The sequence below is a fragment of the Lolium rigidum genome, chromosome 2 (genome assembly GCF_022539505.1).
Source record: "Lolium rigidum isolate FL_2022 chromosome 2, APGP_CSIRO_Lrig_0.1, whole genome shotgun sequence".
NCBI classification, from domain to species: Eukaryota; Viridiplantae; Streptophyta; class Magnoliopsida; order Poales; family Poaceae; genus Lolium; species Lolium rigidum.
The window spans coordinates 112882099-112894984 of NC_061509.1; the positions used below are offsets into that span (position 1 = coordinate 112882099).

Below are 12886 nucleotides of genomic sequence, written 5' to 3' on the forward strand. Positions count from 1 at the left end.
CCTAGATGCCATTCCCTAACAATGAGAAAAATCAATAAATAGATGCCTTTCCTTCTCTCCTAAATCCTAATCCATAGCATGGAGGAAAACACAGAGTTTGGAGCAAGGGCTTGAATCTTACTTGCGTACAGATTCTCCAAGCTGGACAAATGAGGAAGACCAGAAAATCAGCGAGGAGCTGCCGGCGGCGGCGAGAGGGAATTCCAGATGCACCAGAGTCCTAGCGATGTGGCAACTGCCTGGTGACAGCGAGAGGATTCCACACGGTTAGGTTTTATCTTCCATCGAGTAGGCCTTCTGATGGGCTCTGGATCGAGTGGGAGCAAGCCTGTACGTATCCCTGATGTATCCCCGCGTGTCCCGGCCGTTTCCAGAATTTCTTTCTTTATTTTAAATAAGAAATAATGGGATACTTTGGGATACGCGTATCCGGCGCGTATCGGAGTGTATCCCCGTCCTGGTGCAGTATTTTGCACCGATACGGCACATCTCTGCCGTATCCCTGCAACGTAGGAGTCCGGGAGACCGGGAGGAGCACCTTAGGGCATGTACAATGGGATGACGTCAGCCTTCCCTTAGAACCGCCACGTAGGATATTTGCTGAGTTGGAGGAGAGAGAATAGAGAAAGAGAAGGTTGTCTTCCCTTAGCTAAGGGATGATCCCTTAGAAAATAAGAGAAGACAATTTGCTCCATTGTATCACATGTCTTCCCTTAGCAGCCTATTTTCCTACCAAAATGAATTGATTCTCATTAATTGCAAGAGATAACACAAAGAGACGATGCATTGTGCACATTATCGTTAGTGTCCTCTCTAGGTGATGTGGATAGCTAAGAGAAGGCGTGCCTTCTCTATCATTGTACATGCCCTTACCCACCACCTCCATTGCGATTAATTTATTTTGGATTTAATTTGATTTTCGCCCTATATTTTAAGTGATCACATACCATTATTTAACATGATATAGTTTTTCTTACATAAATGGATCATGATATAACCTTCCTACACTTGCACAATGTCTTCCACCGACAGCTATATAATGCTCCTACAAGCATTAGCTAGTAGCTCCAACACACATGCGGTGGTCGTGCCAAGAAAACTATATACATATTGCACGTTCCTTTCAGCTGACTGAGCTGATGTTCCACCATGTTATCCTTCATGGTAAAGCTCCACCTTGATTATCGTAAAGGTCTGCCAAGTGTTTGTGCTCTAAAGACCACAAGCCAAGGCACCAAGCATCTATTCTTTCTTCATATCCCTTTGGATAGAAATAAAATTGGAGCTCAAATACAAAAACATTTGTGTCACAGATAGAAAATTCAGCACATACATCTATGTAGAGTTTGTTCAGTAATCAGAAAAAATATTCATAAGGTACAATACAGAATTACAGATGCATGAATGTTAGAACACTCCTCCACAAAATCAACAGCTTTTGCACAAGCCGTCAGTGGAGTCCATAGGTGTTCAACAATATGTCACGGTATACTACGAGACAAATATGAATTGAATGAATCATATGAACAAATGAAGATATGAGAAGGACATATGTATCATACTGCTAAGATGTCTTCATTCCACTGTTGCGTACCTAAGAGTACCGATATTTGTTGCATTGCAAGTTCAACTCGGGTTGCCACCACTGGCTGATGCCATGAGCATATTTGAAGTCCGGTGAAGGGCTCACGTTGACAATCAAGTCAGCAGATGGAAGAAGGTGCAATGGTTCTGATTCCCACCCTAACGCCTTGTAGAACAGATCTCCAATTGAATTTTGGGTTGCGAGCTTCTCAATAAATCCTGCGCCGAGATCCTCCATGTTCTTCCGATGCTTGAAGTACCCAATGTACTCTGAACAGATATGGTCGCCGGGATTAACAAACAGATACGGCGTCCATGATGACAGAGTGTTGAAAGGTTCTTCCGCAATAGACCTCTGATTGTTCCCCTCAGCTTTTCCTTTCATTGCAATAGTTAGTCCCGCGGTAATAAAACTTCTCGCAATGCGAAAACCATGCTTTACTCTCTCATCACTGATTCTCTCTATCGGAGCAGCAACAAAAGGTGGATTAAAGAGAAAGCTATCCAGAAGAGCGCCCTTCTTAACCATGTTTCTTCCGGTAAGGATGGCCAGACCTGCACCCAGTGAATGACCTGCTAGCCAGATGGAGGATCCAGGGAATACTGAGGCTACATTTTGAACAGCTTGCATCGCAATCGTAAATCTTGAGGTCTTGTGGAGTCCATTTTGAACAAGATGGAGGTCAAGGGAAAGATCTCTAGAAATGGTTTCCTTCTCAGTTATGGTGCCTCTGAAGGCAATGACAAATCTAGGGGCATCCTGGGCAGAAGCTTCTTTACTTGAAGGTGGGTTAAATTCAAATATTGCACCGAATATAGACAAGTCAGCATCATCGACAAGCTTCCGGATCATCTCAAAATGGAAGAACTCCCACCAAGGAGGTGCCACGGAGTCAACAGATTGACGACTTAGTTGCCGGTCTCTCTCCAAAACATATACAGCCTGAACTAAACATGAAGCCACTGATCTCCTATTATTCTCGCAGTTCCTTTTGAGAGTCCATAAAGAAGAGAAAGAGTTACTACCTTATGTGAACAGGACAATAATGTGAAAGCTGAGAGCAGGACAGTATAGTCAAGTATGAGGTCTCTTATCAAAATATTTCTACGTAACAAGACATCCTTCCTGAAAGTGCAACTTACCTTATGACATCTAAACGAAAAATGCTTTTGAATTTTTTATTTATAACACAACAATTAAACAAGTTTGGAGATCCTTTTTCACTTTTCCATCACTACATATGTAACGTGTGGGTTCATGTTGCTCAATTCAGTTTCTATTTGCTTACAGTTACACTATCCCCTATCATGTTATTCTTTCTTTGCCTCGAGAAATGATGCCATTGGTTGATAATTCATCTATCGCTGGTTTTACGGCTAAGAGATTTGTTAAACAGCTGATAGTGGGGTGGGCAGCAGTTAAATTTTGGGTTCACCGAGTTAGTCTGCACTAGCACTCTACATTAAGCTAAACTTAATTTTTCATACTGCATTTGGCATATAGTTTTGTCTCTAGTCCAAGGATTAAGATTACCAATTTAAGTAACTATTATTTCCTTGTAATGAATGTATAGAGTCATGTTTGTTTTTTACTGGTACAACGTTGGTGCTTAAAGGATCGCAACTATTTCTATGGGGCAATCTGGAGGTCATAAGAGCATCTCTAACAAACCCCTTAAATAGCCGCCCTTAAAACGCTTATAAGGGCTCCGGTAAAAGTGTTTTAAGGTGCTGGGGCTCAGGCAAAACAGATAACGTAAAATTGGCCCCAATATGACATGGGACCCTCATGTCATAGATATTTTAATTATTTTCCTTTTTTTCTCCCCTTTTTCTTCCTCTTTTCCCTATCTTCTTTCACCCGCACGGCCCGCTCATCCCCATCAGCCCCGACAGCACGCCCCCAAGGGCGTCATGGACGCACCCTGCCCGCAGTCACTGTGCTGCCCTTCTCCACGAACAGGTAGAGGCCTCCCTGCTCCGCCCGAGGGCCGAGTCCGCCCCGATTCGGACCTGTGGTGGCCGATTCCGACAAGCAACGGCCATGCTTGTGTGACACGTCCCTGGCCTGTGGAGCGTGAGTTTGTGTTACTGTGGGTGCGCCGCGCCATGCTCGTGTACCGCATCGTGGCGGGACAGGTCGTCTGCGGCAGCGGCGTGGGAGACGGCAACATGGTGGCCTACAACTCCATTGTGCACGTGCTGCCGGCTGGTGCGGACGTCAAGTAGAGGATGACGCCAAGCTGCTGGTGTTCAGCTCCAAGGTTCTTAGCGAGAGACGACATGTTCCGGAGAAGTTGGCCGGATTCCGGCGAGTTCCGCGACGAAGGGCATTGGCACGTCCTGAAACTTCCCTCCCGCCAACAGTCAACGCGTTTTATGGGGCACCAGAAAAAGTTCTCATGAAACTCCAGATACAAGTAGTGGGAGGTTTGTTTTAAGTACTGGTCCAGTTTACGGGATCTGAAATGGACCATTTTTTCATGCAAAACCATAAAATAGCAGTTATTATACGGGTTTGACCAATTCAAGGGATCTGCTAGAGATGCTCTAAGTATGCTGTGTACCTAGAAATTGCCATGTTGAGTGTTGTTTAGAAAAATGAGTAATTTCATTAGAGAAACATAATGAACAATCCAAAGCCACTACTGATAAAGCCTGAAGACACTTTGGGTTAGCCCATAACCGCAGTATGGGGTTGGCTGGAGTATGCTTGATTGTGTAGGATAGCAGAAGTAAAGCAACTAAAGCCTGGCCAGTGATATTTATATGCCCTGATGCAGATGCATGTTATGAACTAGCTGGTGACTTGGTGTTCATTAGTTCCTCATACCATAATATTAATGTTCAAAACCATATAGTCTTCACAGTGCTTGTTTGATTCATAGGGTAGGAAATATGGAGGGATAGGAAAAATCTAGGATTGGTGGATTGGTTTGGCCTGCCCCATTGAATCCTATGGGAATGAAAACTATGTGAATTGGTATAAGTGGTTATCTGATGGCAGCGTAGAAAAGCCATAGAAACTATCAAGTGAGTAAGCGGCACGCGCGCACATTTTCTTCCCGGTAGGATTTTTCCAAGAGCTCAGACCTAATGGAAAATTTCCTATGAAAATAGACTAGGGGAAGTCCATAGGAAAGAACGAGGCCTAGGAATACAAATCAAATGGCAGTCGTAGGAAAAAATCCATAGGAATATAATCTTGCGAGTTGTGCAAATCCTACAAATCAAACGATGTCTTAACCAGTAGGAGATAAATAGAGTTCCTGTAAAACTTATTTTTCATATGGTCACACCCATTCTTGAAGAACTTTTGCATAATCAAAATTATTTAGGATTATCTGGAATAAAATAAACATAGCTACGTTGAGATCTAGAGTGAAAATATGTGCATGAGACGGGGAGAAGAGTTTACACATTCCATTTTCCCATGTAAGCCCAAAGTTAGTAACTTAGCAACTTGCACTACTTTCTTTATTTCTGTAGAAAACGTTGGTAAGAAAATACTACCAAACGCTTGATATATCAAATTTATGATCTGCCAATTACGACTACCAATGACTATTATTTACCCAAGCAGGTGCTATATTTATGTAATCATGATATATGACCATTGGGATCAAATTATGCAGCACTGAACTTTATAAAGGTAGCCAGGTCTTTACAATTGTACTTGTATGGACTTTAAACATGAAAAACATATTAGATTCAAATATAAGTCCTAGGCAAGTCCAATCCATCAGACTCGGAAAATATCATAGGAAATGTCATGTAACAGTATTAAAAATTACATGAGCTATTACCACATACCAGTTAACAGGCTTAAGATATGTTGGCCCTGCGATGCCAAAGATATCTCTCTCACAGCCATCAGGCTATAGAAAGCTGCTCTTCAGTTGATTGGCTTTCGTAGTGAAGAAAAATATAACACTGAAATAAGTAGAAAGAGTCAGCACATAAAAGTATAAACCCTCAAAAGAAAAAGAAAAAACTCATGAAACACAACATATAGTGGTCAGGTCAATAGTCCATATATGTACTCCCTCCGACTCATATTAGTTGCCACTAATATAGATGTATCTAGAAATATTTTAGTTGTAGGTACACCCATACTAGTGGCAAGTAATATGAATCGGAGGGAGTACTAAGGTCTGAAACTTTTGGCTTAGTTGAGCAAAACAGTTAAACATGCATACAACAATGTCCATTGCATCTATGGAAGGCAATTGCCAGTTGTGACATAATTTAACTAGCGTTCGAGTGATTCAGGCATTCAGGGTCAATTGGACAAGAGAAAGTATCAAAGGAAGGGAAAAGACAAGGTTTCTATGGACGGTTAAGGATGATCATCAGATAGACGTAGCAGCACACAAGCATGCCATTTTCAGATATTCCCTTGTGACTAACTAAATAAAAGGTTTAAAAGAAAACAAAATCGATTAATATGACAATCATGTCCAAACAGTACAGTAATTAATCAAACAACAGATGGCCACGAAGGGAAATTCATTTTTTTTTTCTTGGGAGAAAGGGGAGAAAGGAAGTTGAGGCAGTGGGAAGAAGGGTAGTGCCGGCTGAGATGTTCGAGGCAAAGGTTCTCACAAACGACCGTAGTCAGGGGAGGAATAAGTCAAGCAAGAGGCTGGTGAAGCGCAGATTGCCGGGGATGTTGAACGCACAAACAAAAGGCAGCGCCGATTTTGCTGTTCAATGGCTGAGTGACGCCGCACTGGAGGAAAGGTATTCTGGGATTGACGGCAATGGTGGTATTGCGGTGGAAGGCCATGGCTCCGGCGACGAGGTGGACAGGCGGTGGCGTGTGATGGTAGATGTGAGAATCGGAAGCGGCGGCATGCGTTGTGCAGTGGACGAGTCTAAAATACTGATCTTGAACATTTGCCAAACTTCTAAGCATTTCAGAGAAAAGGGCAGCGACATTTTCGCCTAAATTGGATCCCCGCGTGAAATCCAATCAGACTGGCGCGAATGGGATGAAAAGAAGAGCCTCACGAATAGATATTGTAGCCCTATTTGTTGGGTGGGTGCAGGGGTGTCAAATCAATTTGGGGAGGAGGAAGCTCTGTTACCTCGATGAACACGGATGAGGACGGGGAACGGAGTGGGAGGGAATCAGCGCCGAAACAGAGGGCGGAGGCGCCGCACAGATCTCACGCCAACAGTTTGTTGGTTTGGGGGGACATAAGAAAAACAAAGATCTCAAACCGTCTGATCTTTTTTTTTCTTTAACGGGAGGCCTCAGCGACGCGGATTTTACATCAGGAGCGTTGAAACAATATCTGCGATTTGGACTTAAGACTACTCACAATGGGTAGTATCATAAACTAGTATCATGCATATAATACTAGTCTATGTTACTAGCTCCACAATGGGTGGTATCATAAGTGTGGTAACAAAGAGAGTTTCATTTATTATTTTGTGGGATCTATCCTAGTACTTCAACTTTGTGATCTCTTTATGGCATGTACCAATATAAAATTTTGTTTATTGCTACACATAGACACGATATAAAAGTTGAATAGATCCATGCAAATAATATAGCGCCAATATATCATTATTAAAATATATGCTGCATTACATGGATCAAGACTCGAAAATAATCTAATGAGGCCCAAACTTTTTCCAAATATTCTCAATCAAATCATCTTTTAGGGCTCTATGCGTTGGACGATTGCGGATTCTAGCATCTCTTTCAAGTACCTCGGCAAAAACTGGCATGTCACCATGAGTAAATACCGATGGAAGGACAATTGATGTTCCTGCTTCCTCATTCAAATCAAGAATATTGCCCGCCTCTTCTTTTTCATCATCGACGATCATATTGTGTAGAATGATGCAAGCTATCATAATGTGGTGGAGATCGCCCCGGTCATATAAGCGCGTGTTGACGTCAGAAACCCCCTGGCGGGCAGAGACGGGCAACACGGTAGAGCCGGGAACAACTAGGGCTGCGGCTGGCCCCAGTCCCTCAGAGCGACGGCCCGCAAAGCCTCCTGGTCGCACGCGCCGATGCCAAGCGCAAGGGCGTGCCACCGACCTATACGCAGTCGGGAAGGTGTGGATGATGCCTCGCTTAGTTTCTGCGGGAGCACACACGTAAACGTTAAATACGAGCCTCGATCGGCTCTCGGGTTATCCCGTGAATCGGCTCAAAGAGCCGATCCACCCATGATTCGGAGCGAGGTGTCCGAATATATGGTGGTCCTGCTTGATCAAGGTAAAGCTAATGAGATCTACGACGATTTAGGGTTTTCACCGCATAATCGGATCATCCTACTCACGATTGGGCCTCGCGCTCGCGCACGGTGACCGTAAGCCGATCCTAGACGGGGCCTAAAAACCAACACGAGGTTGATCCCCGGAACATCCTTTCTAGGGCAAGCAAACGCCACCACTACACGCCGGCTGGATCCTCCAACCCTTTGTAAGGCCTAACTATTGCGGATATTCAATATTAAACTAATCCTTGATGAAACAAGGAGCAACGTAACGGATCAGATCTACTAAACTATGATCAAGCGGGTGCCGCCCTACACCTAAGATAGGTGTAAGGGCGGCTGAGACATGCAAGGGTTGCACTACGAAAGCATGTAATACGAAGAACAATGCTAACCCTAACATATCTAAGATAACTACGTTGCTCGCCATCAAAAAGGCTTGGTACGAGCAACGCATGAACAACGTGGGCAGGCTAGTGCTTGCCTAGATCGCAAGATGCGATCTAGGCGAGCATGGTGCTTACCGGTAGAAACCCTCGAGACAGAAGGAGTTGGCGATGCGCCGAGATTTGTTTGTGGTTGAACGTTGGTTGTTGTCTATTCCATAAACCCTAGATACATATTTATAGTCCGAGGGACTTTCTAATGTGGCGTGCACCAAACCGTGCACGAGTAAGATTCTAACTTCTAAACTAAGATGCGATCTAATATTTTACAGATACACGGGCAATTAAGCCCAACTCGGTATAAAAGGCCGATTCACGTATTTCCTCTATATATATATATTCTTCAAGTCCATCTTGATCGCGGCCACCTACGACTTGGTCAAATTCTCGGTGATAACACATGCCCCCTGGTTTTGGAAATGACATTTCCAAAATCATTATGCTCTTCTTTCGTCGGGTCATGTCGTGGCAGAACCGTTGCAGTATCCGTCATCATGATGCCCTGCCTTCTCAACTTCTCCGCGTGACCTGGCAGTTTTTTTTTTTTTAGGCACCACTTCCTCGGAAACTGCTGTGGCATTAAACTTCCACTATATCCCCTTTTATTTAACCGCTCCGCACAGTTTGTTCCTGCATCTTCTTTGCATTAGCACTCCAAAAGCCCTCCTGCGCCACCATGTCCTCTTCCTCCTCTGCTTCATCGGATCTTTCCACCCAGTCCTCTTCGTCTCGCGAGCCGACGCCGGAGCCGAACCCGGCGGAGGTCCACGCAGCCAACATCCGCCGCGCCATTGCGGCCGGGGAGGAGTCTAGCCATGACTTCTCCCTTTGGTCAGAGGACGACAAGTCCTTGACCGACGGGGAAAGCGACCTCCGCTTCCTTGCCGATGGGACAACGGAGGAGGAGAGCGACGACGATCGCTTCTCCTGTGACTTCCCCTCTCCGAGGAGGAGGAGGAGGAAGAAGAGGAGGAGGAGGAGGACGACACCTCCTCCGACGAGCCTCCGGCCAAGCGGTTCCGCCCTTGGCCGGAAACCTCGAGCGACTTCGACGGTGGACGATGACGATGGCCGACGAAGAAGACGAGGACAATGAGGGCCCGGTCGGCGGCCATTGGAGCGAGGACGAGCCTGCCGGGAGTAGCGCCGACAGCGGCGACGACGACGACGGCGAGGGCAGCGACGGCCCGTAGATAGGACATCTAGCATAGGACCAGTAGCAGTAGATGGGGCTATGTATCCCCTAGTACTTCCTTTTGAGAGCAATCAGCTCCTTATGTAAGAAATCTATCAATGAAGAACTTTCCCCAATCTGATTTTGCCGATTCCTTTTAGTTTATCTTGCCGATTCGTCTCCTTTGCCAATGCGTAACGAGCCGATAGCAACGCATCGGTCCTTCGACATTTACCCTTCCATTCTTCAACTGATGATTCTCTTTCCGGTAGATACTGTGGGATTTCCAAGAGAGCCCTTAAATTTCTCCCACCGGTTTCAGCGATCCTTTTTAGCGAGCGCTCATCATTTTGTGAAGAAGGTTGCAACGAAGATCGGCCGATGGTACCCCAATCGGTTCCTCAATAGAGCATCTACCTGAGCCTGTTGCCCCCGAGTCTCAGCCAAGGCAAAACGAGAGACGAGGATACGCCAATTAGCTGTATGGACATGGGCTTGATTATGTCTGAGGGAGCTTTTTATGCAGAGAGCCTTCAAGGGGAGCTGCCCCCCGAGCTTCTTCAGTTCTTCCTGCACCTTGCCGGCTAGATCGGCTCCTTCCCTTTGGTGGACCTAATGCAATCCATCCGTGACCTATTCTGCACGTCCAGGCTGCTCTTGGCATCGTTCTTGAAGAGAGGGTCCGAGCCCTTAAACTACTCCATTGAGGAGTTCTTCCATTAAAATCTCCCTTCGTGCTCCATTGACCCTCTGATCGTAACAGTTATTCCTCTTGAGTCGATGGCCATGCATCGGCTTTGCTCAAAATGTTTCGAATTTCAGAAATTTTTTTTTACGGCCGATTTACGCATCGGCCCCCACACTTCAACACCCATCACCAAAGATGAGATGAGATAATTCTACTGCATATCCTCGTGTTCTATTCACCTGGGTGCCCCCCCGAGCCGATTCTGTCAAGAGAATTGATGGTATCGGCTCTGTTGGATAACATGTTGAACCCAGGCAGAATGGTTGGTGAGGATAATTTTGGCCGATTGCCGGAATCGGCCTGCATGTTGCTTGCTCGGTGAAGATTTTGTAATGTCCCTTCATAAATTTTTGGGGCCGATCACAAGGATCAGCCTCGCCACGTTTGCTCATTGACGTGCTCTTGCTACTCGTTCAGGCCGGTAGACAAAACCAGCCCAATCTCTGACTTTATCATGTTGGTGAGCTTAGCTGTCGCCCACCTTGAGTGCATCGTGTAATCGTGGAGCGCTAAGCTTTGTCGGAAGAACGAGCACCATGTTTGTGCCAGCCGATGTTTCATCATCGGCTTTCCTTTGCTTGGGGCGCCACTCCATTTTCCGTGGACGACCCTCTTCATCCGGGGTTCGCCGAACCTTCGCAGCCAGATCAGGCCTTGCCTTCCTCAATGTATGCAAGTATAACCTCTCGGCTTCTTCCGGGCCGCGCAATCGTTGAACCCTGTGTTTCGGGAAGCTGCTGAGTCCATCGGGGCACCACCTTGGCCGGTGATACTGTCTTCTTCTTCTCCCTCGTCTTCGAATCTTCGAGATCTTTCAACCGAGGGGACTCAGCTCGTTTGCTCTGTGGCGGGAGAGGTCCTAAGCGCTCGAACACGGACACGTTGGCTGCCTCCTTCTTCTTCCGGTTGCATTCCAGGCAATTGCCGATTGTTGGCAATCGGCTCATTCCTGAATCCCGGCGGTGCTCGAAGAAGGGACAATCCCGAGTGCTCGTCCTCGTCGTCTTGCTCCCTTGCCTTTTCCTTGGCACAACGCTCGTGCTCCTCCTCATCGCGATTATGCCAACGATGTCTTCGGCTTCTCTAGCCGGACGATCTCTTTCATCATCATCGTCTGGACCGTCGGCGTTGGTCGTACTGACTCACATACTTGTTGAGGAGGTGATCGAGAGAGAGGTCGCTGATATCTTATGTTCTTCACTTCTCCCTACGTGACGTAGCGCTTGCCGTCTTGGCGGAGCCGATCGCGTGGAGCGGCTTCCTGCTGTATCTTTGCTATGAGAGCAGCTGCCCTCATCTCCATCCTTGCCAGCGTGGTGTCCAAGATCTACCATATTGATTTGGCACGAGAAATCCGGCTGGCACCCTCCGTGGTAAGTATACTCCACCATGTTTACGGCGGGGAAGGGGTGTGTGTCGACCTTCATGGCGTACTGGTTAAAAATCAACCGTCCATTTTCTATCGCCATTTGGATCTGCTGCCGCCACACCCTGCGATCGTTGGTGGTGTGGGAGAACGTGTTATGCCATTTGCGGTATGGCTTTCCGTTCAGCTCTTGCACCGTGGGGAACTTGTGGCCTTCGGGTACCTTTATATGCTTCTCCGTGAGTAAGAGATCAAAAATCTGCTCCGTCTTGGTCACGTCGAAGTCGAACCCTTTTGGAGGGCCTTGTGGCTTCACCCATTTGCAGGTCACGGGGCCCGTCGCTCGAGTCCATTCAGCCACTTGCTATCTCCCGATCTCCCGCAGCACCTTCATCCTCATCGGCCTCAACCGGGGTCACCGCACGCTTGAATTTGTCCTGGTAAACATCCGGGTGGCGCTGCTCATATGCGTCGACAGCTTCGCACCATGTGCGCCAATGAAGGGTAGTACTGCTTGGGAGGCTACGTCTTTAATCGATGATGAAAGACCCACCACCGCCAACTCGATCGCTTCTTTTTCACTTACATGAGCCGAAAAGCATCGGTTCCTAATGGTCCTGAAGCGCCGGACGTATTCTGCCACTGTCTCCCCGCGCTTCTGTCGTACTTGCGCTAGATCGGCAATACCAACATCGGAAGCCTCTGAGTGATACTGCTCATGGAACTGCTCTTCCAACTGCTTCCAAGTCTGGATGGAGTTCGGTGGTAGCGATGCGTACCACCCGAAAGCCGATCCTGTGAGGGACTGTGCGAAGAACCTCACGCGCAACTCGTCTGACGCCGAGATTGTGCCCAGCTGTGCCAAATATCGGCTCACATGCTCGATGGAGCTGGACCCATCTGATCCACTAAACTTCGTGAAGTCCGGGAGCCGATATTTGGGTGGCAGCGGGATCGGTTCGTAGTTGTTGGGGTACGGCTTGGTGTAGCCGAACGCCTTCCTTTCGGCATCATACCGAACTGATCTTTCAGAATTGCACAAATCTGATCCATTGTGATGGCTGAAGGTGTCGAACCCGAAGATTCGCCGGGGTGGCATACTTAACCAGCCATGCTTGTTTTTCTGGTTCTAAGCCAACTGCAGGAGCTGGGCTTTGGAGGTTTGTCGGGGTGGCGTACTTAGCCAGCCACGATTGCTTCTCGGGATCGGCTCCCGACGTTCCTCCGCCGTTCCGCAGGCCCATGATATTGCAGCCTGGTTCGAGAGTGCCCGAGCGTTGCGGTCCGGTACGTATGCGCACGCGTATCCGTGCGGGATCTCCTTGGGTG

At 47.0% G+C, this 12886-nt stretch overlaps 1 protein-coding gene across 1 annotated transcript; it reads right to left on the reverse strand.

Annotated features, from left to right (window-relative positions):
* Positions 1 to 1291: 1291 nt before the first annotated feature.
* On the reverse strand, positions 1292 to 5447 carry LOC124690040 (GDSL esterase/lipase At4g10955-like; the record flags this gene model as incomplete). Its single annotated transcript, XM_047223483.1, has 2 exons — positions 1292 to 2573; positions 5398 to 5447. Coding segments are annotated over 2 exons (1029 nt in total), but the record flags the coding sequence as incomplete, so codon positions are not given.
* Between the last annotated feature and the right edge of the window lie 7439 nt (positions 5448 to 12886).